Source organism: Grampus griseus (genome assembly GCF_964374135.1).
Source record: "Grampus griseus genome assembly, chromosome: X".
NCBI lineage: Eukaryota > Metazoa > Chordata > Mammalia > Artiodactyla > Delphinidae > Grampus > Grampus griseus.
The window spans coordinates 86,710,912-86,735,927 of record NC_138999.1 but is presented as its reverse complement, the minus strand read 5'-3'; the positions used below and the strand labels follow the sequence as shown (position 1 = coordinate 86,735,927).

At 39.6% G+C, this 25,016-nt stretch overlaps 1 protein-coding gene across 1 annotated transcript in view; it reads left to right on the top strand.

The window, feature by feature from the left end:
* The window catches only part of NOX1 (NADPH oxidase 1), a gene marked incomplete at both ends in the record, with an annotated part of 33,541 nt that extends 10,421 nt beyond the window's left edge, over positions 1–23,120 (top strand). The window contains 7 exon segments of the mRNA XM_082681065.1: positions 8,549–8,641; positions 9,365–9,532; positions 9,536–9,600; positions 9,816–9,978; positions 17,856–18,002; positions 18,198–18,322; positions 22,994–23,120. Coding sequence (XP_082537191.1) covers positions 8,549–8,641; positions 9,365–9,532; positions 9,536–9,600; positions 9,816–9,978; positions 17,856–18,002; positions 18,198–18,322; positions 22,994–23,120 — 888 coding nt within the window.
* Positions 23,121–25,016: the final 1,896 nt, after the last annotated feature.

Sequence of the window (25,016 nt, the reverse complement as noted above, 5' to 3'; positions counted from 1 at the left end):
TATATTAATTTCATACCCTGAAACTTTACTCAATTAATTTATTAGTTCTAATATTTTTTTGGTGGTGTCTTTAGAGTTTTCTCTACACATTATTATGTCATCTACAAACAGTGACAGCTTTACTTCTTTCTTTCCAATTTGGATACCTTTTATTTATTTCTCTTGTCTGCTGTGGCTAACAATTCCAATACTATGTTGAATAAAAGTGGCGAGAGTGGGCATCCTCATCTTGTTCCCAATCTTAGAGAAAATACTCTAAGGTTTTCACCAGTGAGTATGATGCTGGCTGTAGATTTGTCATATATGGCATTTATTTTGTTGAGGCATGTTCCTTCTATACACATTTTGTTAAGAGTTTTTATCATAAATGGATGTTGAATTTTATCAAAAGCTCTTTTGCATCTATTGAGATAATCATATAATTTTTATTCTTCAGTTTGTTAATGTGGTGTATCACATTGATTGATTTGCGGATATTGAACCATTCTTGCATCCCTAGGATGAGTCCCACTTGACCATGGTGTATGATCCTTTTAATGTGTTGTTGGATTCTGTTTGCTAGTATTTTGTTGAAGATTTTTGCATCTATGTTTACCAGTGATATTGGCTTGTAACTTTCTTTTTTTGTGGTGCCTGGTTTTGGTATTAGGGTGATGCCGGCCTTACAGAATGCATTCAGAATTGTTCCTTCTTCTGTGATTTTTTGGAATAATTTGAGAAGGTAGGTGCTAACTCTTCTTCAGGTGTTTAGCAGAATTCACCTATGAAGCCATCTGGTCCTAGACTTTTGTTTGTTTGGAGGCTTTTTTTTTTACTACTGATTCAATTTCATTACTGGTAATCAGTCTGTTCATATTTTCTATTTCTTCCTGATTCAGTCCTGGGAGATTGTATGTTTCTAGGAATTTATCCATTTCTTCTAGATTGTCCATTTTATTAGCATATAATAATTTTTTGTAGTAATCTCTTATGATCTTTTATATTTCTGTGGTATCAGTTGTAACTTTTCTTCTTTCATTTCTGATTTCATTTACTTAGGCCCACTCTTTTTTTCTTGATGAGTGTGGTTAAAGGTTTATCAGTTTTGTTTATCTGTTCAAAGAACCAGCTCTCAGTTTCACTGATTTTTCTTCAGTCTCTATTTCATTTGTTTCCACTCTGATCTTTACTGGTGCTAAGCTCTTTTAGCTTTTGCATGACTGTAAAACTCTTTATCTCTTCTTCAAATCTGAATGATAGCCTTGTCAGGTAGAGTATTCTTGGTTGTAGGTTTTTTCTTTTCATCACTTTGAATATATAGTGCCACTTCCTTCTGGCCTGCAAAGTTTTTGCTGAAAAGTTAGCTGCTAGTCTTATGGAAGTTCCCTTGTACATAACTAGTTCCTTTTCTCTTGCTGCTTTTAAGATTCTCTCTTTATCTTTAATTTTTCCATGTTAATTATAATGTGTCTTGGTGTGGATGTCTTTGAGTTCATCTTGTTTGGGACTCTCTGTGCCTCCTGGACCTGGATGTCTGCTTCCTTCCCCAGGTTAGGGAAGTTTTCAGCTATTATTTCTTCAGATAAGTTCTCTGCCCCTTTCTCTCTCTCTACTTCTCTGAGACCCCTATATTGCAAATGTTAGCATGCTTGAAGTGGTCCCAGAAGTCTCTTAAGCTTTCCTCATTTTTTTATTCTTATAGGCTTTTTAATATACATACATATTCAGACATATGTATCTAGTTTTTTGTTGTTTTTAATAATGGAACAATTCTGTAGTACTTGTTTGATTCCTGATTTTCAAGAAAACCATATATCTTGAGCATCTTTTCAGGTCAATATAGACATATCATTTTTTTTCTCCTCATTTAAAAATTATTTTTTTTCTGTTTAGCTGCAGTGATTTCCATTACTCTGTCTTCCAGTGTGCTGATCTGTTCCTCTGTATCATCTAATCTACTGTTGATTCCTTCTGGTGTATTTTTTATTTCAGTTATTTTATTTTATTTCTTTGGTTCTACTTTATATTTTCTAACTCTTTGTTAAAACTTCTCAGCGTTCATTTTTTATTTTCCTGAGTGTGTTGAGCATCTTTGTGATCATTACCTTGAACTCTTTATCAGGTAGATTACTTATCTCCACTTTGCCTAGTTCTTCTGGGGTTTTGTCTTGTTCATTTGTCTGGAAGATATTCCTTTGTCTCCCCGTTTTGCTTAATTGTCTGTTTATTTCTATGTATTAGATAGGTCAGTTACATTTCCTGATCTTGGAGAAGTGGCCTTATGTAGGAAACATCCTATGGGGCCCAGTAGCACACTCCCCTCTGATCACCAGAGCTATATGCTGTATGGGTGCTGCCTATGTGAGCTGCATGGGCTCTTCTGTTGTGATGAGGCTGACTACTATGGGCATACTGGTAAGCATGACTGGCCTCTGGCCACATTGGCTGCCAGACCCTGCCTCTTGTAGTGACTGCCAACCTGCTGGGTGGCTGGGTCCCTATGTGGCTGCCTTCATAGTCTGGGGGTCCTAGGGCTGGTGCCAGCTTGCTGTTGGGTGGGACCATGTCCCAGTGTGACTGTCTTTGCAGCTGGGGGAGCTCCAATGCCAGCTCTCAGGTGGGTGGGTAAGCTCCCAGCACTAATAGGCTAGAGGGAGGACTCCAAAATGGCACCTGCCAACACCAGTGTTCTAGTGGTAGAACGAGCTCCCCCAAATGGTTGCCACCAGTATCTATATCCCAGAGGTTGGGCTCCAATGACCTCCTGCCTCTCCAGGAGGCTCTCCAAGATCAGCAGGTGGTCTGACCCGGGCTCCTTTCAAACGACTGTTTCTGCCCTGGGTCCTAGAGCATGTGAGATTTTGTATATACCCTTTAAGAGTGGAGACTCTATTTCTCACAGCCCTCTGGGCCTCCCAAAAGTAAGCCCCAGTGGCTTTCAAAGTCAAAATTTCAGGGGCTTGTGCAAAACCCCAGGCTGGGGAGCCCAATGTGGGCCTCAGACCCCTCCCTCCTTCAGGAGAACCTCTGCAATTGTAATCATTCCTCCCGTTTGTGGGTCACCCACCTGGGGGTATGGGTCTTGACTATAACACAACTCCACCCCTCCTAGCCATCTCGTTTTGGTTATTTCTTTATATTTTTAGCTGTGGAAAATCTTTTCTGCTGGTCTTTAGGTCATTCTCATAGATAGTTGCTCTGTAAATATTTGTAATGTTTGTGTGCATGTGGGAGGAGGCAAGCTCAGGGTTTTTCTACTTCACCATCTTGGCCACAGCCCGCTGCCTTGTGATTTCATAAAATACCAACAAGAAGCGTCTGAAGGAAGGTTTGCTCCTCAACTCCTGGATGGGGAACCTGAGGCTCGGGGAGCTTAGTGCCCTATTTTGTCATATGTCATTGGCAGAGGCCACACGGGAAGCCCCCTCAATTTATTTTTTAAACCATTCTTGAAGTTGACTTTCTTTGGTATTGTAAGAACATGCCTGGAATTTATTGTTAGATAGTGGATGATCAATAAACTGGATTCCAGGGAACTTAAGGTGTGACTCAAGATAAGTACCATGGATATTACGCTTTACCTTTGCTTGTTCATAAAATATGTTAGATTGAGGAAGAAATGGAAGGGAAAGGTTGATTTGTGGTGTCTTAAAGTGCTCTGAGGATGATTAAAGTCTTTGAATCATATGCAGAATTAAGAGCAATAGCTCTGTCCTCATGTAGAAAGAGAAAAATGTTTTTTGAAAATCCCCTGTGACTTCCTTGGTGGTGCAATGGTTAAGAATCCGCCTGCCAATGCAGGGGACATGGGTTCAAGCCTTGGTCCGGGAAGATCCCACATGCCGCAGAGCAATTAAGCCCATGCACCACAACTACTGAGCCCACGTGCCACAACTACTGATGCCTGCGTGCCTAGAGCCTGTGTTCTGCAACAAGAAAAGCTACCACAATGAAAAGCCCGCGCACCACAACTAAGAGTAGCCCCTACTTGCTGCAACTAGAGAAAGCCCATGCACAGCAATGAAGACCCAACACAGCCAAAAATTAATTTTTAAAAAAAGAAAGAAAGAAAGAAAATCCCCTAAAGTTGACATTTCAAATCAGTTGGGAAAAAAGATACATTATTCAATACTTTTCTTTACAATAATAGGATAGACATCTAGGAAAAAAAGCTGTCTCTTTATTCCACACTTTACAGTAAAATATGGTCAAGGATGCATGGATCAAGGATTTAAATGTTGAAAAAAATGAAAGAAATCATAAAAGCACCCTAAGACCACATGGGATTTTTTTCTAATACTGGAGTGTTAGTAAAAATATTCTAAATAATATTTTTAAAAAGCTCAAAGCCAGAAAAGGAAAGAAAATACATATTTTTATTCAAATTTATTTATTCTCTCCCTCCCTCTCTCCATCTATCCATCCATATATATATTTTTTTTATGGCAAAAAAATCCATCATAAATAAAGACAGGTAACAAATTACTGAGTAGGAAAAGTATTTACAGTTCACAGACCATGAATTAATTTCCTAATATACAAATATAGAAATCAATAAGAAAAAGCCTAACAACCTGATTAAAAAAAAGATGTAGAAGATATGAACAGAGTAATCACAGTAATAAACCTAACAGATTAGCAAAGATCAAAGAGTTTGCTCATGTGCTGTGTTGGTAATGCTCTCAAGCATTGCTGGTGAGCATCTAAAATATGCTTGCAAATGTGTTAAATTACATGTATTAGGTTATTCATTGTAGCATTGCTTGGTAGAACAAAAGATTGGAAATAAGTGCCCATCAATAGGGGACTAGTTAAATTACGGGACTTTCCTACAATGGCATACTCTGTAACCATTGAAAATAAAAAGGTAGCTTTCTAGATATGAATATGGACCAGTCTCTAAGATGTTAAATGAAAAAAAGTCAGGGCAGTATGTATGCTCTGCTACCATTTATACTTAATGTAATATTATCATTTAAATGCATATTCTCCAAAAGGATTCACAAAATAATAATACTGACTGCCTTGGGGAGCTGGGGGGAGCAGTGGAAGGGAGATTTACTTTTTATTGTATACCCTTTTGTACTTTTGAATTTTGTGACATGTACGTGTATTACCTATTTTAAAAATAATTTTAAAAGGACATACCTGATATATGTTAATAGCACATTTCATTTCTAAAGTCAGTGGAACTTGTAGGCTATGACCAGACACCTTTTATATTATTTGACCAGTAAGAGGTCCTTAAAGACAAGAAGTTATAACGCTTGACTAGTCCCTTACTAGCTAAGGCAGTTAATCCCCTGTCTTACCTTGCACATCAGCTTCTATCCCTTTCCTATCTATTACCTGAGATAAAGGTATAGTTGGCCTATTTGGAGGTATACTGAGAACTCAGGGGTTGCTTTGAATCGTCATGTAATACCACAAGGGAGAGAATACCGGTTTTGCCATCTGTTTGAATGTATTGGTTTGTTTCTTCCATAAACACAACAAAAATACTCTCTCCACATTCTCCCCATTTAAAAATTATAAAAATAATACATGCTGGGGCTTCCCTGCTGGCGCAGTGGTTGAGAGTCTGCCTGCCGATGCAGGGGCCACGGGTTCGTGCCCTGGTCCGGGAGGATCCCATGTGCCGTGGAGCGGCTGGGCCCGTGAGCCATGGCTGCTGAGCCTGTGCGTCCGGAGCCTGTGCTCCGCAACGGGAGAGGCCACGGCAGTGAGAGGCCCGCGTACCGCAAAAAAAAAAAAAAAAAAAAAAAAAAAAAAAAAATGATAATAATAATAATAATACATGCTTATTGTAGAAAGTTTGGAAAACACAGAAAAATATTTAGAAGAGGGCTTCCCTGGTGGCGCAGTGGTTGAGAGTCTGCCTGCGGATGCAGGGGACACCGGTTCGTGCCCCAGTCTGGGAAGATCCCATATGCCTCGGAGCAGCTGGGCCCGTGAGCCATGGCCGCTGAGCCTGTGCTCCGCAAAAAAAAAAAAAAAAAAAAAAAAAATATTTAGAAGAAAATTAAAATTTCACAGAATTTTATCACCTAGAAGTAATAACTTTTTTCCTTTAGTCTATATCATGGATCTTTTCCTATATTGTCAAGTATTCTACTGAAACTTTTTTTTTTTTGCTGCACCACACAGCATGAGGGATCTTCAATCCCAACCAGTGACTGAACCCATGCCCCCTGCATTGGGAGTGTGGAGTCCTAACCACTGGACCACCATGGAAGTCCCTGAAGAATTTGTTTTAAAAATGCCATATGTTATACCATTTTTGTCATTTTTTCCTACATGATCATTTTTAATGACCATGAGGGTATTATGCTAAATGAAATAAGTCAGACAGAAAAAAACAAATACTGTATGATCTCACTTATATATGGACTCTAAAAAAACAAAAGCTCATAGATACAGAGAACAGATTGGTGGTTACCAGAAGCAGGGGTTGGGGTATAGGCGAAATGGGTGAAGGTAGTGAAAAGGTACAAACTTCCAGTTATAAAATGTCCTGAGGATCTAATGTACAGCATGGTGACTATAATTAATAATACTCTACTGCATATTTGAAAGGTGCCAAGAAAGTAGATCTTAAAATTTCTCATCACAAGAAAAAAAAATTTTTTGTAGCCATGCATGGTGAGAAAGGTTAACTAGAATTATTGTGGTGATCATTTTGCAATATATAAAAATATTGAATCATTATGTTGTGCACATGAAACTAATATGTTATATGTCAATTATATCTCAATACAAAAAAATAAATAAAAATTAAGAAAAGACAGTTTGGTATTAGCCAAAAAAAAGTCTGTATGATATGCCACTTTTTTCTTTTTTAATAAATTTATTTATTTATTCATGGCTGCATTGGGTCTTTGTTGCTGCACGCAGGCTTTCTCTAGTGGCGGCGAGCAGCAGCTACTTTTCGTTGCGGTGCGTGGGCTTCTCACTGCTGTGGCTTCTCTTGCTGCAGAGCACGGGCTCTAGGCACGTGGGCTTCAGTAGTTGTGGCACAAGGGGTCAGTAGTTGTGGCTCGCGGGCTCTAGAGCGCAGGCTAAGTAGTTGTGGCGCACGGGCTTAATTGTTCCACGGCATGTGGGATCGTCCCAGACCAGGGCTCGAACCCGTGTCCCCTGCATTGGTAGGTGGATTCTTAGCCACTGTGCCACCAGAGGAGTCCGATATGCCATTTTTGTCATTTTTTCTTAGTAAATAAGGGGTCATGACTATACTCATATACTTTGTGCACACCTTAATTATTATTTTATGCTCCATTTCCTAGAAGTAAAATTCCTGTGTCAAAGAGAAGGAATGCTTTCAAGGCTGTTGAGATGTTTTGCCAAATTGCTCTCTGGGAAGATGCTACTTATTTGTACTTCCCCCAGGTGCACATGTGAATGTGTCTATTTCCCTGCATCCCACTTAATGGTGGGAATTATTGTTTGAAACTGTTTTCCAATTTGAGATGCTAAAATACTATTTTGTTTTAATATTCATTTTCTCTGATTACTTTCAAAGCTAACATTTTTTTCCCACATTGGTGATTAGCCACTTTTTTTTTTAATTTACTTTTGGCCACACCCCACAGCATGCGGAACTTCCCCGACCAGGGATCAAACCCGTGCCCCCTGCACTGGAAGCATGGAGTCCAAACCACTGGACCACCAGGGAAGTCCTAGTCACTTCTTAAATATATTTTTTTCATGTCTTCTGAATTCAGCTGGGGATTTTTCCCAAATAAGAAGTAGCATCAAATTGTATTATACCCACTCTTCGATTTACTGTCCCCGTCTCTGCCCCTTTCCTCCCCAGAGATACCCAAGAAAGTATCTTGCCTGAAACAGCATAAGAAACCTCATTCCACACAGTTCCAATGTATTGTGATTGAGCAGTTGGGCAAAAAAGAACATGACTTAGCACTGCTAGGAAATACATTTTTAGTAGCTCCTGTGCATAAAGAAGCAAACTGCTGCCTTTGAGAAGATCTCAGGGATAGAGAGACTGCTTTTAAAAAAAGTAGACAAGATAAAAAGTGTTTTACTATGTTAGATGTTTTGAGCACCTGAAAAAAGAGGTGATGGATAAATACCAAGTTTTATGTATTACTGTTACCAGTAGTGTCAGCCACACACTTTCCCTTTTTGTTTTGTTTTGTTTTGAATCATCTGCTGCTGTTTCACATCTACCTTCTCTGTTGGTTTTTCAGATTGGACAAGTTGTCCTGGAAGATAGTCTTAGCTTCTTAAAATTAAACTTTAAATATTATTTAAGAATATATATAATTACCATGTATTTTATTTCTGTGCTTTTCTCTTGCTTCCTGGTGAGACCTGTAAAATTTCAGGAAATGATCTGCTTTATGAGTAACAGATTAGCAAACAAAACCATTGTGGATTACTCCTTTCCATTTCCGTCTTCAAACTTTGGTGAAATTAGCAGCTTAATAATGATACATGTCAGAGAACTCAGTAAATATTTATTGAATGAAGGAATGAACTGCTACACAAACAAATCCTAGAGAAGAGATTAATGTGTAACCTCACTTTTTATTGTCTCTGTGTGCAGTCTTGGAAGTGGATCCTTACACCAGTCATTATTTACATCTTTGAAAGGATTCTCCGATTTTATCGCTCCCAGCAGAAGGTTGTGATTACCAAGGTAAAGAATATGCACTTTCTTCTTGCTCTGCTAAGAGCTGTGTTCTTCCTGATTATAGAAATGAATTGCCACATTGTCACCTTGACAGGAATAAAAAAGAATTTGAGGGCAATATATTTGAGTTCCTCCAGAGCTGGACAGAGCTGGAAAGAGAGGTTTGGCAGAAATCATCAGCTTGGGTCTATGTCAGAAGCTGCAAACAGGCAGTCTGCGCCATATCTAGCCCACAGACATATTTTGTTTGGCACACACCCTGATTGTTTAGAAAGTCAAATTGGTTGCTAACATTTAGAAATCTGGATGGAGGCTTTCACATTGAAAAAGTGGCATTTCTTGTTGCTTTTCCAATCTACCCAGTTACAGCACAGGGAATTATATTCAATATCTTGCAATAACCTATAATGGAATATAATCTGAAAATAATAACTGAATCACTATGCTGTACATCTGAAACTAACACAATATTGTAAATCAACCATGCTTCAGTTGTTTAAAGTGGCATTTCTGGTTTCTCTTGAAGAATCAGGCAACCTGACAATGCTGAGTCTTGGCTCCGTAGTATGACCATTGTCTGGACTTGGTAACTGCTGCCCCTTTAGAAAAGACTTGTGTTCGCAATTTACGGCCATCACCAGCTCTCCAGCTTTACTTATTTACCTTATCTGCCTCCTCCTGTCGCCATTTGAATTTGCCTCCTTTGGCCTCTGTGCTTTATTCATAGGATGGGTCATGTACCCATCCAAAGTTCTGGAATTGCAGATGCACAAAAATGGCTTCAGCATGGAAGTGGGACAGTATATTTTTGTTAATTGCCCCTCAGTCTCTTACCTGGAGTGGCATCCCTTTACCCTGACCTCTGCTCCAGAGGAGGACTTATTTTCCATTCATATCTGAGCAGTGGGGGACTGGACAGAAAATCTCATAAGGGCTTTTGAACAACAGAATTCACCAGTTCCCAGGTAGGTCCTTAAGAGCAGCAGAGACCCAGACCAGAAAGCAGACAAGCAGAAAAGAGAAAGCAATTCCGCATTGAAACTTAAGTCTGGTACAATGGAGTATGATTAAAATAAACAGGTAGCAATCAGCTGTGGAACAGCTCTGCCTCTGGGAGGATTTTTGAGGTTGTGGGTGGAGGTGAGACTTCACTTGCCCTTTGTTTTTTGCCTTCTGCCAGGATCAAGGTGGATGGTCCCTTTGGCACTGTCAGTGAGGATGTCTTCCAGTATGAAGTGGCTGTGTTGGTCGGAGCAGGAATTGGGGTCACCCCCTTTGCTTCCATCTTGAAATCCATCTGGTACAAATTCCGGAATGCAAATCACAACCTCAAAACACAAACGGTATGCTCCCGAATACCACTTTTCATCTGGTCTGGGCCTGATAGGTCCATTGCTTTCATGGGCTAAGCTCTTTACAACTGGTAAGAGAGTAACCCCTCCCTGGAGTTATGAGAGTGAGTGATCACTTCTCCCTGCCAAGGCATCCGCTTCTACAGACTTACCATAAGAACTGGGTCTTCATTTTTTTTTTTTTGAAATCACCACATTTTATTTCTTTCATGTGTCTCTTTAAAAAATTGGTAAGTACTTATATTGATCTCTCTTGTACTAGGCACTGTGCCAAGTCACTTACATATTTACTCCTTTAAACCTTCTGTCATCCCTGGGGGAAAGTTCTATTTTGCTTCCATTTCTTAGCTAAGACTCTAACCCCCAGGAAAGTAAAGCAACATTTGTAAGTTTTTGTGGATGGTCAGTGACGGGACCAGTACAGGAACATCCAAAGTCTGTGCTTGGAAACAGTGCCCCATGTTGACGCTCACATTACAGATGAAAGGAAAGGAACCATGCACTTACCATATAGATTAAATCTCACATTACAGGTTAAAGGAAAGGAACCATGCACTTACATTATAGATTAATACCCACATAACAGGTTAAAGGAAAAAGAAACATGTGCTTCTCTCAAAAGTTGTAAAGAAGGCATATCCATTTCTAAATTTATTTCCCAATTTCTTTTGCTTGTTTTCTGACCTTTGTAGTGCATTTTGCCATGAGGAAAATTTTAATTCTTATATAATTAAATGTATCCTTTTTTCTTTGTATCTTAGAAAGGTATTCCTCATGAATAATTTATTTCAAGTCTCCCAGGTTTCTGATACTTTTACACTTTCATTATTTTTTCACTTTTAACTAGTTGCTGTATCTAGAATTTAGTAATTCTATGATAGCCATATTTTCCCACTTTTGTTGAATAATTTTTGCTGCTGATCCAAAACGTGAATTTTATTTTAATCTCAATTCCCTTATGCTCTCGCATCTAATTTTAAGATGCTTCCTATCCCACTGGTTGTTTTGTCTATCTAAAACAAAATGCTACCTTAAAAATAATGTAATTATAATATAATAAATGTCATTAGTAAACATAATACAATATATAATAAATAGCATAATATAAAATAACAAAATATAATTTACCATATAACAAGGTCAAAGGAGAGCAAAAGTATACAATCACTTGAAATATCCCCCAAAAGATATTTTATAAAATTCAATATTCATTTGTAATTTAAAAGAAAGAGTAAAATAGGGATTGATGAATGCTTCCAAAATAAGAAGAAATTATATGTCTAAAAGAGAAAGAGGTAAGTGATAGACTTTAGTAACACTGGCAATAAATGCAGGACAAGATGAGGATGCCTGATACAATGTTAAAGAAAAAGTATTATGTAACATTGTGTTTGCAGCACTGATGAGTTCAGTGAAAAGAGAATCTCATAGAAAAGAGTATCTCGTTCTTCTTAACGTATGTACACTTGTCCATTGCATGAACATAACAGCTTATTTAACCAATATGTTACTGATCTGCATCTGGATTTCTAGGTTTTCATGGAATTTTATTATGCACAGTTGCTTCAAACACTAGGACTTCCTCTTATGTTTATATCTTTTGAAAGAAACAATATCTCCACAGATGATTTATCTGTGCTGGCTGCTAGCTGACTTTGGGTACTTCTCAGTTCTTCCCTTTACCTTCCTAGTCAATATGAAAAGGGAAGGCAAGAAGGTCTCCTGTTTAGAGACTGTAAAGGTAGGTCTTGGTGATAAGGTCTTGGTGGTAAAGGCTAAAAGTATTAACCCAGAACAAATGTTTTTCCAGCTGTAACTGTGTGTGATTCCCTTGGCTTGATTCCGTAGAGGATGTAAGACAAGACTGTAGAATCTGCCCTCAAAGTGCTTCCAGTAGGATGAGCTAAGTCAAGTATGGTGGCATATCTAATTCAAGACAAACTATAACGTCTCCTTTTCTCTCCTGGCAAAACTTGGTGGAGTGAATGTAGAAGTCACTGTATGCTTTAAATTAAAGCAACACAATAAATCCTGTATTGGAAGGTGCTTATTCTGGTCTCTTTGTGGAGACGAATTGGAAATTGTCTAGAAGAAGGAAAATTAGGTTAACCAAAGTTAAACTCATAAATAATTGAGCATTAATTAAATATCTGTGGTCTATGTTTCTCTTTGATCATAATTTCTCCCAATTTATAGACCTCTTTGATACCTGATTAATCCTTGTCAAAGATGCAGTTAACAATGATTATTACTGTGTATTAGGTTTTGCCTGGGCCCTGAAGAAACTATCCTAAATCACCAGCTATGATTGTCACTTGATTTCCTCACAGAGAACAATCAGAACTCCTTGTCTTAAGTGGCTTGGGATGTGAAACTAGTTAGTCTCTTAGATACTGTTAGAGGACCCTACAGAGCCCATTGGTGAAAGTTTGGAAAGCACTGGGCTTCTTAAGATTGATTCTTGTAGTGCTTCAGGAAAGATCACTGAACCAAAAGGATAACGGTGTTTCTGGTTCTGTTGTTAGTGTTCTCCATGGAAACATTGCTGAAGCTTCTGGACTCAATTTCCTTCCCCATGTGTGAATGTCACTGAAAAGATCCAACTCCATTCTATCCCCATGTAACTTCAGAAACTAAGCAAAATGAAGACTCAAAATTCATTTCAACTAATGAAATGAATATAAAACGTAGAGTGGAACTGGGAAAATACCTGGTTTAAATTCTGGAAAGTACCAACTATACAATTCCGGATAAGTTGCTTCATCTTGCTTGGTATAATTTAATGCCCATCTCACAGGATGTTATGATGATTAATTTAATATCTTTGTATAACGTACAGTGTTATGTAATTTCTTCTTGTTTTTCTTGAGTAAATTCATATCCTTAAGCAACTCACTGTAAACAACAGTTACTTACTTGCTTAAATTACTCTTATCTTCTATTATCAGCTGAATTGTGTCCTGCTCAAGTTAATATGTGGAAGTCTTAACCCCCAATACCTGGTAATATGACTGTATTTGGAGATAAGGCCCTTAAGCAGGTAACTGAGGTCAAATGAGGTCAAATGGGTGGGCTCTAATCCACTATGACTGGTGTCCTTATAAAAAGAAAATATTAGGACACAGACATGCACAGAGAGAAGACCATGTGAAGACAAAAGGAAAACATGGCATCTACAAACCAAGAAGGGATACTTGAGAAGAAATCAATCCTGCTGACACCTTATCTCAGATTTCTAGCCTCTAGACCTGTGAGTGAGTAAATTTCTGTTGCTTAACCTCCTCAGTCTCTGGTACTTTGTCATGGCAGCTCTAGGAAACTAATACAACTTTTTATGGCCTCCTTGTCTCAAGTTGAAAGTTCAATATTTGGCATCATAGCTAGGAAACAAAAATATCATCTACATTCCTTGTTGTAGTCTTTCTTCCCCATTCTCATTGCTAGTAATTTCCATATTTGGGTCTCTTTTCTGTGCCTTGTAAACAGAGCGTTACGCTCATTTCTGGTCTTACTGCTAATATACAGTAAATGTGCAGATACCGAATAGATTTTGGAGAAGTGCAGCATATAGTTGGCACATGTGTGTATGTGTGTGTATTCATATAATTTATACTTTTTCTCTATTTTCTTCCTTTGGTGTGAGCTAAGATTCTCTGCTTTTGTGACGAGTACTCCTGAGTACTAATCCCTGAATTTAATTCACCAAAAATTGCCAAAAATAATAATAATATGGGGAAAGAGAGAGTGATAGAGGGAGAAGAACAAACAATCAGGCAAGGGCAGTACTGTGAATTATTAGGGTCTTATTAATAAGATTATGTTAGTCTAGAGGAAATGACCGTAAATATCATCAGTGAGCCCAGTTGGTCTTTACTGACTGCTAGACACATCCCTGAGTTCTGTTCTTAGTCCCCAACTGTATGATTACTACTGTCTGGAAGTATCATTTGAACAACTAAAGTCACTTAATGGAAAAGGAATATGTCTTTAGAGAGTCAACAGTAATTTTTCTATCTGATTAAAAAGGAATGTTGACTGTCTGGCAACCTCAGTCATATTTGTAAGCAGGAAAGCATTGGCTATTAAAAGTGGATGATGTAAAGAGATGAGCAGAAACTTTGGCGATAGGTATACCTGGATTTAATTCTCACTTCTACCGCTTGGTAGCTGGATAGCCTTAGGCAAGTTTCATACCTCCCTGAAATTCACTTAATTCAGTCTGTAAAATGGCATAATAACTTATTATAGCATCCTTTTAGGAATTTTAAATCAGTTCTTGAAATAAAAGTACACAATATATAGACAAGTATGGATTCCTCAATAGGTGTTTGACCTTTCATTTCTCCAGTATCCCACCCGCATCAAATAAAGAAAAATACTTTTTAAAATTTACGAATATTTCATTGTTGTAAAGTTAAAGCCATAAAAATAATCAAATGGCCTACTATCATACCGTTAGAAGAAAAAAAAAAAGGTGTTCATGAGAGTTCCATATTAGAATACAAGTTTTCCTTAGGCACCTGTTTATGTATGCTATTATGCTCTTTACAATAAATAATTAAATTTAAAAGACTTAATTCCTCACTTTTAAGACCTTATTAGTTTACAAATTACATATTGACCTATGCTAAATTTTATACCGACCCATGCTAATGAATTCAGTACAGAAAACAAAAAACACTGCACTCAAGCAAACTACATATATATATATATATAACTTATATGAGAATTGCTACTCCAGCTTTCTTTTGGTTTCCATTTGCATGAAATACCTTTTTCCATCCCCTTACTTTCAGTCTGTATGTGTCTCTAGGTCTGAAGTGGGTCTCTTGTAGACAGCAAATATATGGGTCTTGTTTTTGTATCCATTCAGCCAATCTGTGTCTTTTGGTGGGAGCATTTAGTCCATTTACATTTAAGGTAATTATCGATATGTGTGTTCCCATTCCCATTTTCTTAATTGTTTTGGGTTTGTTATTGTAGGTCTTTTCCTTCTTTTGTGTTTCTTGCCTAGAGAAGTTCCTTTAGCAGTTGTTGTAGAGCTGGTTTGGTGGTGCTGAACTCTCTCAGCTTTTGCTTGTCTGTAAAGGTTTTAATTTCTCCATCAAATCTGAATGAGATCCTTGCTGGGTAGAGTAATCTTGGTTGCAGGTTTTTCTCCTTCAACACTTTCAATATGTCCTGCCACTCCCTTCTGGCTTGCAGAGTTTCTGCTGAAAGATCAGCTGTTAACCTTATGGGGATTCCCTTGTGTGTTATTTGTTGTTTTTCCCTTGCTGCTTTTAATATGTTTTCTTTGTATTTAATTTTTGACAGTTTGATTAATATGTGTCTTGGCGTATTTCTCCTTGGATTTATCCTGTATGGGACTCTCTGTGCTTCCTGGACTTGATTAACTATTTCCTTTCCCATATTAGGGAAGTTTTCAACTATAATCTCTTCAAATATTTTCTCAGTCCCTTTCTTTTTCTCTTCTTCTTCTGGAACCCCTATAATTTGAATGTTGGTGCGTTTAATGTTGTCCCAGAGGTCTCTGAGACTGTCCTCAGTTCTTTTCATTCTTTTTTCTTTATTCTGCTCTGCAGTAGTTATTTCCACTATTTTATCTTCCAGGTCACTTATCCGTTCTTCTGCATCAGTTATTCTGCTATTGATCCCATCTAGAGTACTTTTAATTTCATTTATTGTGTTGTTTATCGTTGCTTGTTTCATCTTTAGTTCTTCTAGGTCCTTGTTAACTGATTCTTGCATTTTGTCCATTCTATTGTCCATTCTATCTCCAAGATTTCGGATCAACCTTACTATCATTATTCTGAATTCTTTTTCCGGTAGACTGCCTATTTCCTCTTCATTTGTTACGTCTGGTGGGTTTTTATCTTGCTCCTTCATCTGCTGTGTGTTTTTCTGTCTTTTCATTTTGCTTATCTTACTGTGTTTGTGGTCTCCTTTTTTGCAGGCTGAAGGTTCGTAGTTCCTGTTGTTTTTTGTGTCTGTCCCCAGTGGCTAAGGTTGGTTCAGTGGGTTGTGTCGGCTTCCTGGTGGAGGGTACTAGTGCCTGTGTTCTGGTGGATGAGGCTGGATCTTGTCTTTCTGGTGGGCAGGTCCACGTCTGGTGGTGTGTTTTGGGGTGTCTGTAGACTTATTATGATTTTGGGCAGCCTCTCTGCTAATGGGTGGGGTTGTGTTCCTGTCTTGCTAGTTGTTTGGCATAGGATGTCCAGCACTGTAGCTTGCTGGTCGTTGAGTGAAGCTGGGTGCTGGCATTGAGATGGAGATCTCTCGGAGATCTTTGCTGTTTGATATTATGTGCAGCTGGGAGGCCTCTTGTGGACCAGTGTCCTGAAGTTGGCTCTCCCACCTCAGAGGCACAGCACTGACTCCTGGCTGCAGCACCAAGAGCCTTTCATCCACAGGGCTCCTTAATTTGGGATGATTCGTTGACTATTCAGGTATTCCACAGATGCAGGGTATATCAAGTTGATTGTGGAGCTTTAATCCGCTGCTTCTGAGGCTGCTGGGAGAGATTTCCCTTTCTCTTCTTTGTTCTCACAGCTCCCAGGGGCTCAGCTTTGGATTTGGCCCCGCCTGTGCGTGTAGGTCGCCGGAGGGCGTCTGTTCTTTGCTCAGACAGGACGGGGTTAAAGGAGCCGCTGATTCGGAGGCTCTGGCTCACTCAGGCCGGGGGGTAGGGAGAGTCACGGAGTGTGGGGCGGGCCTGCAGCGGCAGAGGCCGGGGTGACGTTGCAGCCTGAGGCGCGCCGTGCGTTCTCCCGGGGGAGTTGTCCCTGGATCCCGGGACCCTGGCAGTGGCGGGCTGCACAGGCTCCCCGGAAGGGCGTGTGGCTAGTGACCTGTGTTCGCACACAGGCCTCCTGGTGGTGGCAGCAGCGGCCTTAGCGTCTCATGTCTGTCTCTGGGCTCTGCACTTTTAGCCGCGGCTCGCGCCCGTCCCTGGAGCTCTCTCAAGCAGCGTTCTTAATCCCCTCTCCTCGTGCACCAGGAAACAAAGAGGGACGTAAAAGTCTCTTGCCTCTTCGGCAGGTCCAGACCCCTCCCCGGACTCTCTCCCGGCTAGCCGCGGTGCACTAACGCCCTGCAGGCTGTGTTCACGCCGCCAACCTCAGTCCTCTCCCGGCGCTCCGACAAAAGCCGGAGCCTCAGCTCCCAGTCCCGCCCGCCCCGGCGGGCGAGCAGACAAGCCTCTCGGCTGGTGAGTTCCGGTCGGCCCGATCCTCTGCGCTGGAATCTGTCCGCTTTGCCCTCCGCACCCCTGTTGCTGTGCTCTCCTCCGCGGCTCCCAAGCTCCCCCACTCCGCCTCCCGAAGTCTCCACCCGCGAAGGGGCTTCCTAGTGTGTGGACACTTTTCCTCCTTCACAGCTCTCTCCCGCTGGTGCAGGACCCGTCCCTATCCTTTTGTCTCTGTTTAGTTTTTTCTTTTGCCCTAACCAGGTACGTGGGGGGTTCCTTGCCTTTTGGGAGGTCTGAGGTCTTCTGCCAGCGTTCAGTAGGTGCTCCGTAGGAGTTGTTCCACGCGTAGATGTATTTCTGGTGTATCTGTGGGGAGGAAGGTGATCTCCGCGTCTTACTCTTCCGCCATCTTCCCGGAAGTCCTCTGGGTCTTCATTTTCAATTGGAGTTTAAAATCACTTTGAACTAAAGCTGACGTTGGAGTTCTCTTTCCATAAGGGAAGTTGTTAGGACTCTGGACGTTAATGCCACCTGAAGTCTGCTGTATTGTAGAGGTGATTTTTTCAGGTCACTCTTAGACTGGATCAACAAATATAGTATATACGTACATAATCATGTCACCATAGTGCACATTGTAAAGGGCACTTAATAAGGCTATATTCTCTTTTGCTGATTCCAGATCTATTTCTACTGGATCTACAGGGAGACAGGTGCGTTTGCTTGGTTCAATGACCTATTGGTTTCCCTGGAACAGGAGATGGAGGAATTAGGCAAAGTGGGTTTCCTAAACTACCGTCTTTTCCTCACTGGATGGGACTGCAACTTTGTGAGTTCAAACAACAGACTAATTCCCAAGATGCAAGATGAATGTCAGACGAAACATAATGCATGCTGATTAGAAATAATCATTTCTTATGATTTCCTACCTGTTCTCACCTTCACACCCAAGTTTAAAAGTGGCTGAAGGAAGAGGCAGCTATCAGGACCTGCTTTTTCTAACTTCCTATTTCTCTGACTCCAGGCTGGTCATGCAGCATTAAGCTTTGACAAGGCCACTGATATCCTGACAGGTCTGAAACAGAAAACCTCCTTTGGGAGACCTATGTGGGACAATGAGTTTTCTACAATAGCTACCACCCACCCCAAGTAAGTGTATTCTCTTCTAGTTACAGAATTGATTTTGCAGAACTGATTCATTTTGCAGATTTAGGTTTAGGACAAGTATTACAGCATGTTGAACACTCTTGGGAAAGATCTCTGGGGCCAAAACTATTTGCACCAATCTTAGATTCTTGCTTAAAAGTGAGGAAATTTCCTGTGGCGTTTCAGCGAAATAAGGGTCTTGATCTTGTAATTGACGAGAAGACATTTGTTGTCCCCACATGCATTCAAACAGTGAGGCAAAGAGACTGAGTTCTGGTTGTCTTACCAAACAAAATAGAGAACGGGAACAATTCAAATGCACTGTTTTGGGCCAAAGCAATTCTGAGGAAAAAGAACAAAGCTGGAGGCATAACCCTCCCAGACTTTAGATAATACTACAAAGCTGTGGTAATCAAAACAGCTTGGTACTGGCACAAAAGCAGATATATAGATCAGTGGAACAGAATAGAGAGCCCAGAAATAAACCCACACACTTACAGCCAATTAATCTTCAATAAAGTAGGCAAGAATATACAGTGGAGATAAGACAGTCTTTTCAGCAAGTGGTGTTGGGAAAGCTGGACAGCCTCATGTAAATCAATAAAGTTAGAACACTCCCTTACACTATACACAAAAATAAACTCAAAATGGCTTAAAGACTTAAATATAAGACATGACACCATAAAACTAGAAGGGAACCTAGGCAAAACATTCTCAGACATAAACTGTAGTAATATTTTCTTAGATCAGTCTCCCAAGGCAAAAGAAATAAAAGCAAAAATAAACAAATGGGACCTAATCAAACTTAAAAGCTTTTGCACAGTAAAGGAAACCATAAACAAAATGAAAAGACAACCTACAGACTGGGAGAAAATATTTTCAAGCAATGCAGCTGACAAGGGCTTACTTTTCAAAATATACAGACAGCTCATACCACTCAATATCAAAAAAGAAAAAACAACCCTATCAAAAAATGGGCAGAAGACCTAAACAGACATTTCTCCAGAGAAGACATACAGATGGCCACCAGGCACATGAAAAGATGCTCAACATCGCTAATTGTTAGAGAAATGCTTATCAAAACTACAATGTGAAGTTTCACCTCACACCAGTCAGAATGGCCATCATCAAAAAGTCTACAAGTAGTACATGCTGGAGAGGGTGTGGAGTAACGGGAACCCTCCTACAGTGTTGGTGGGAATGTAAATTGGTGCAGCCACTATGGAAAACAGTATGGAGGTTTCTTTAAAAAACTAAAAATAGGGCTTCCCTGGTGGCGCAGTTGTTGAGAGTCCGCCTGCCGATGCAGGGGATGCGGGTTCGTGCCCTGGTCCGGGAAGATCCCACATGCCGCGGAGCGGCTGGGCCCGTGAGCCATGGCCGCTGAGCCTGCGCTTCCGGAGCCTGTGCTCCGCAACGGGAGAGGCCACGACAGTGAGAGGCCTGTGTACCACAAAAAAAAAACCCCTAAAAATAGAGTTACCATATGATCCAGCAATCCCACTCCTGGGCACATATCCAGAGGAAACTCTAATTCGAAAAGATACATGCACCCCAATGTTCATAGCAGCATTATTTACATGGAAGCAACCTAAATGTCCATTGACAGATGACTAGATAAAGAGGATGTGATACACACACACACACACACACAATGGAATACTACTCAGGGACTTCCCTGGTGGTCCAGTGGTTAAGAATCCACCTTCCAATGCAGGGGATGTGGGTTCAATCCCTGGTTGGGGAACTGGGATCCCACATGCCGTGGGGCAACTAAGCCCGCGTGCTGCAACTACTGAGCACACGGGCCACAACTAGAGAGAAGCCTGAGTACGGCAATGAGGAGCCCCCACGCGCCGCAGTGGAGGATCCCGCAAGCCGCAACGAAGATCCTGCATGCCGCAACCAAGACCTGACACAGCCAAAAAATAGATAATAAAATAAGTAAAAAATAATAAATTTCTTTAAAAAAAAAGAAATACTACTCAGATAATGCCATTTGCAGCAACATGGATGGACCTAGAGATTATCATACTAAGTGAAGTAAGTCAGACAAAGACAACTATTATATAATATCACTTATATGTGGAATCTAAAAAAATGGTACAAATGAACTTATTTACAAAACAGAAACGGAGTCACAGACATAGAAAACAAACTTATGGTTACCAAAGGGGAAAGGGGAGGGGGAGGGATAAATTGGGAGTATTGAATTAACAGATACACACCACTGTATATAAAACAGATAACAAGGATTGTAACATATACCACAGGGAAGTAATAACCTATAATGGAAAAGAATCTGAAGCTGTACACCTGAAACTAACACAATATTGTAAAAGTCAACTACAATTAAATTTTAAAAAATGCATTGTTTTGGGCCTTAATGACCTCTACTTAAAGTAACAAGGGTTTGGAGTGTATTAACTAGTTAACTGATGACCTGACCTCAGTTTTCTGAGGGGTTCTGAGACATGCTAGAGCATGAAAATCAGCCATAAAATAAGCTATTCCAATGGGAAGATTAAGCTGATCGTATTAGATAAATCCTTGGAACAAGTTGGCAGGTGAAGATCAGTTCAATTCCACAAACATTATTGGTTACCTTCTATAGGGTACAGCACACACTATTCTAAAAGATTTGGAGGTTGAAAGAAAAATAGGATATGGTTCTTGCCTTCAAGGAGCACACATTTTAACAAGAGATGCATATAATCAACTCAAGCAGAATGATGCACTCCATGAAGCAGGTACATGGACACGGAGAAAAAGTCTATGTCCATATGGGGTGATCAGGAAAGGCTTCAGGAAGGCAGCGGAGAGAACACTTAGTGACTCAGATTCAGATGATCCTGGGTCCTACTGCTAGTTCTGACACTTTCTAGTTCTGGGACCTTGAGCTACAAAGCCCTCTGATCTTCAGATTCCTCATATGTAAAATGGGGGTTTATATTAGTAAGCGCCTGCTCTACTCACTTGCAGGATTGTCGTGAATAATAAGCAAGACAATATATTAAAAATGTTCTGTAAACTGTAAAACAGCATATAAACAAAAGAGATTATGTTAATTATTGTGTCGGGTTGATGATAGTTGAAGTTGTATTAAGGAATGCGTACATTATGTGGGAAGGGAGAAAGATGAGCCAGGGAAGAAGTAGGAGAATGTGTAGAAGCAGTATCACAGAAGCCAAGGGAGGAAATACTAGAGGAGTATTGTCAACAGGGTTGGAGGAGTGGCAGGGTCCAGGAAATACATATTTAGTTTAAGGATGATCTAAGCATATTTATAGACAGATCAGGAGACAGTAGATAGGAATAAAATAAACATACAAAAGGGGAGACAGGACTAGGATGGCCATAATAAAAGGGCAATAACAAGAGTTGGCGAGGAAATGGGGAAACTGTAGGCAAGTTCCTCCCACATTGCTTATGGGAATGTGAAACAGTGCAGCACTTTAGGAAAACTCTGGCATTTCCTCAAAATGTTAAACATAGAATCACCACATGACCCAGCAATTTCACTCCTAAGTACATACCCAAGAGAAATGAAAACATATGTCCACACAAAAACTTGTATGTGAATGTATGTAAAATAGCCAAAAAGTGGTAACAACCCAAGTGTCCACCAACAGATGAATGGATAAACAAAATGTGGTATATTCACACAAAGGAATATTATTCAGCTGTAAAAAGGAATGAAGTATATTACATGCTACAACATGAAGGAACCTTGAAAACAGTATGCTAAGTGCAAGAAACCAGACACAAAAGGCCACATATTGTATGATTCCATTTATATGAAATGTTCAGAATAGGCAAATCTAGAGACAGAAAGTATACTTGATTGTCTAGGGCAGGGAGTGGGGGCGGTTGGGAGGAAATGGGGAGTGACTGCTAATGTGTATGGGCTTTCTTTTTGGGAAGATGGAAATGTTCTCGGATTAGATAGTGGTGATGGTTGCACAACTTTGCGGTTATACTAAAAAGCACTACCTGCACACTCTAAAAGGGTGAATGTTAAGTCATGTGAATTATGTCTCAAGTGAAAAAGAGGGGAGAGGAAGGTATGAGGGAAGGAAGGACAGGGTGAGACCCAGAGCCTAGTTAGAAAGATTATCCTTGGCAATAAGAACCACCACCTCTTCAGTGTGAGAAAACACTGGATGGATTTAATGGCAGCTAACATATGCACTTGCTATATGCCAGGCATTTTTCTAATTGCTTTACATATGTTATTTTTGTTTAAACCTTCAAACAACCCTGTGAGGTGGATACTATCCCATTTTACAGGGGGGAATATTGAAACATAGAGAGGTTAAGAAACTTGCCTAAAGTCACACAGCTGGGACAAATGTCAGAACAGGGATTGGAACCTAGACAGCCTGGCTTCAGAGTCTAGTACTTCATCAGTGCACTGCACTCCATCTCCTGTCTGTGCTCAATAGAGTAGGCAAGGCTGAGTGCTGAGAGGGTTAAGAGTTGGGAGCATATTTGGGGCTTGCAAGCGGAAAAGGTGAGAAGACGAACATGAAGAACATGAAAAAGTCAATAACTGAATTTTTATGTAAGGTTGTTGGGAGTAGTAGAGGCCTAGCAGAGGCAGAAACCATTCCCTCAAACATTGTCAGCAGCCTTTGCTGCATTCTAACTCTGGCTACCATTCTATTCTTGCAGGTCGGCGGTGGGAGTCTTCCTATGTGGTCCTCAGACTTTGGCAAAGAGCCTGTGCAAATGCTGTCATCAGTACTCCAGCCTGGATCCTAGGAAGGTTCAATTCTACTTCAACAATGAAAATTTCTGAATTATAAGAATAAGGATGGCAATCTGCATTTAGCCTCTGTATCTTCAACAATTTACTTGGTCTGGTCAGGTTTGGGCAACCACTTAAGGACAATAACATGTTTCTTTCAAGCCTTGACTCCCTGGTATTCTTTTTTGATTGGACTCAACTTCGTCATCACTGAGCTTCATGGACCTAAGAACTTCAGAAGTCACAATAATTGCAAAGCCCATGGATCCTGTCTCGGGAAAACAACTGTAAATCCTTCTGGAATGCCATGATTGAAACAAGGCTTGATGGGAGACGTGGTTGACAGTTACACAATTTAACTCCAGGTGATTTTGTTGATTCCAAGTGTTACTGTCTCCTGGACTCTGGGTCACATTCTCCTCTCCCTCCCACCCACAAATAAGATTTCTAAGTAGGGTGATTTTTTTAAATAAAAATTTATTAAAGAATTAATGACAAAACATAATAATAAGCATAAATAGTAAAACAACAAACATAGAATTACCAAGAACTCAATACCTATATAACACTATATACATTCTTACTGTTAAACATGGTCTTATCCAGTGTGAACAGCAATTTATGCTTTACTTATTTTTGCTTGTCAAAAAATGAAGGATTTTCTTCTTTGCTTAATGAATAAATCTTTTGTTACTTTACCTAGGCTCTCCATTTGGGAAAGAAAATCTTGGAAGTATGCTAATCATAATTGAAATTGTATTATAATTGAAAGTCAGTTATGTTGTCATTAGCTTGCATTGTTCTGTTGGAAATAATTGTGAAAACTTGAACTCCATCTTAGGATGATTATTTAGTCAACAAGGATTCTTTATTGCCATTTTTATCAAGGGGTTTTATTAATGTCTAGTCTTAAAAAAAGATAATTTAAAATTTTGACAACACATTTTTTGGCTCATATATACCCATTCATTAAGGAATCATTCACCTAATGACATCAGCAAAATGCCTTTTCTTTCTCCTATTGAAATGCTTTTTATTTATTCCATTCACCTGGCTCTGGGATGTCAGTAGTCACAGTGAAACAGTAGAACGAAAGAAGATCGGGGCCCTTAAAAGAGGAAAAATAATCCACATTTCTTTGTGCCCAAAGACAATTCAAATCACTGGATTTACAAGAATGTTTTTACTGAATCAACATTATAGCACCTATTTCTCTACCATTAAGTGAGCAAAAATGAATAAATGATTGTTTCTAATTATCCAGAAACCTACATGACTTGAAAGATTAGTAAAACCAATCTTTTCAGTCACTAGTTTGAACAAAATAAAGGTAGGTCATGAACTCATGGTAGCTAATTGTGTTTCATTTATTAACTGGACATCAGGAAAAAATACTAATGGATGTTTCCATGGGAATAGATTGGGATACCCCTGCTGTTACCAATTTCCCGGATTTCAGCTAATTTAAATTTAATAAGGCTTTAGGAACATGCACAATGGAACCTTGATGATATGGTTCCTACTAGACAACTGTTGACCAAATTATAATTTGATCTTCAGTGAGTTTGATTTGGAATCTTAGTGTTCTTGAAACTTATAATGAGTTCCTAAGGAGAAAGGCTGTACTCTTGGTCTTAATGTCTAAATATATTGACACTTCAAGATATGACTGCTGCTAAAATCAACATATCAAGGCCTAGAATGTTCATGGAAGTAGGCAGAAAAGGTAATGATAATAAATCCTACACATAATCAACATCTAAGCCTGAACTGGGGATGAGCAAGATACCTAGAAAGCTCCTCAGCTGTTTTGAGCAAGTGTTTCTTCCTAGGTTGTAATATCAAGTATCTTATTCAGCAAATTTTTGTTGCAGTAAATGTTTACATATCAGAGTAGAAAATCCCTCAATTTTAATGTCTCTCATAAAGTTGATTATCTTTGCATTC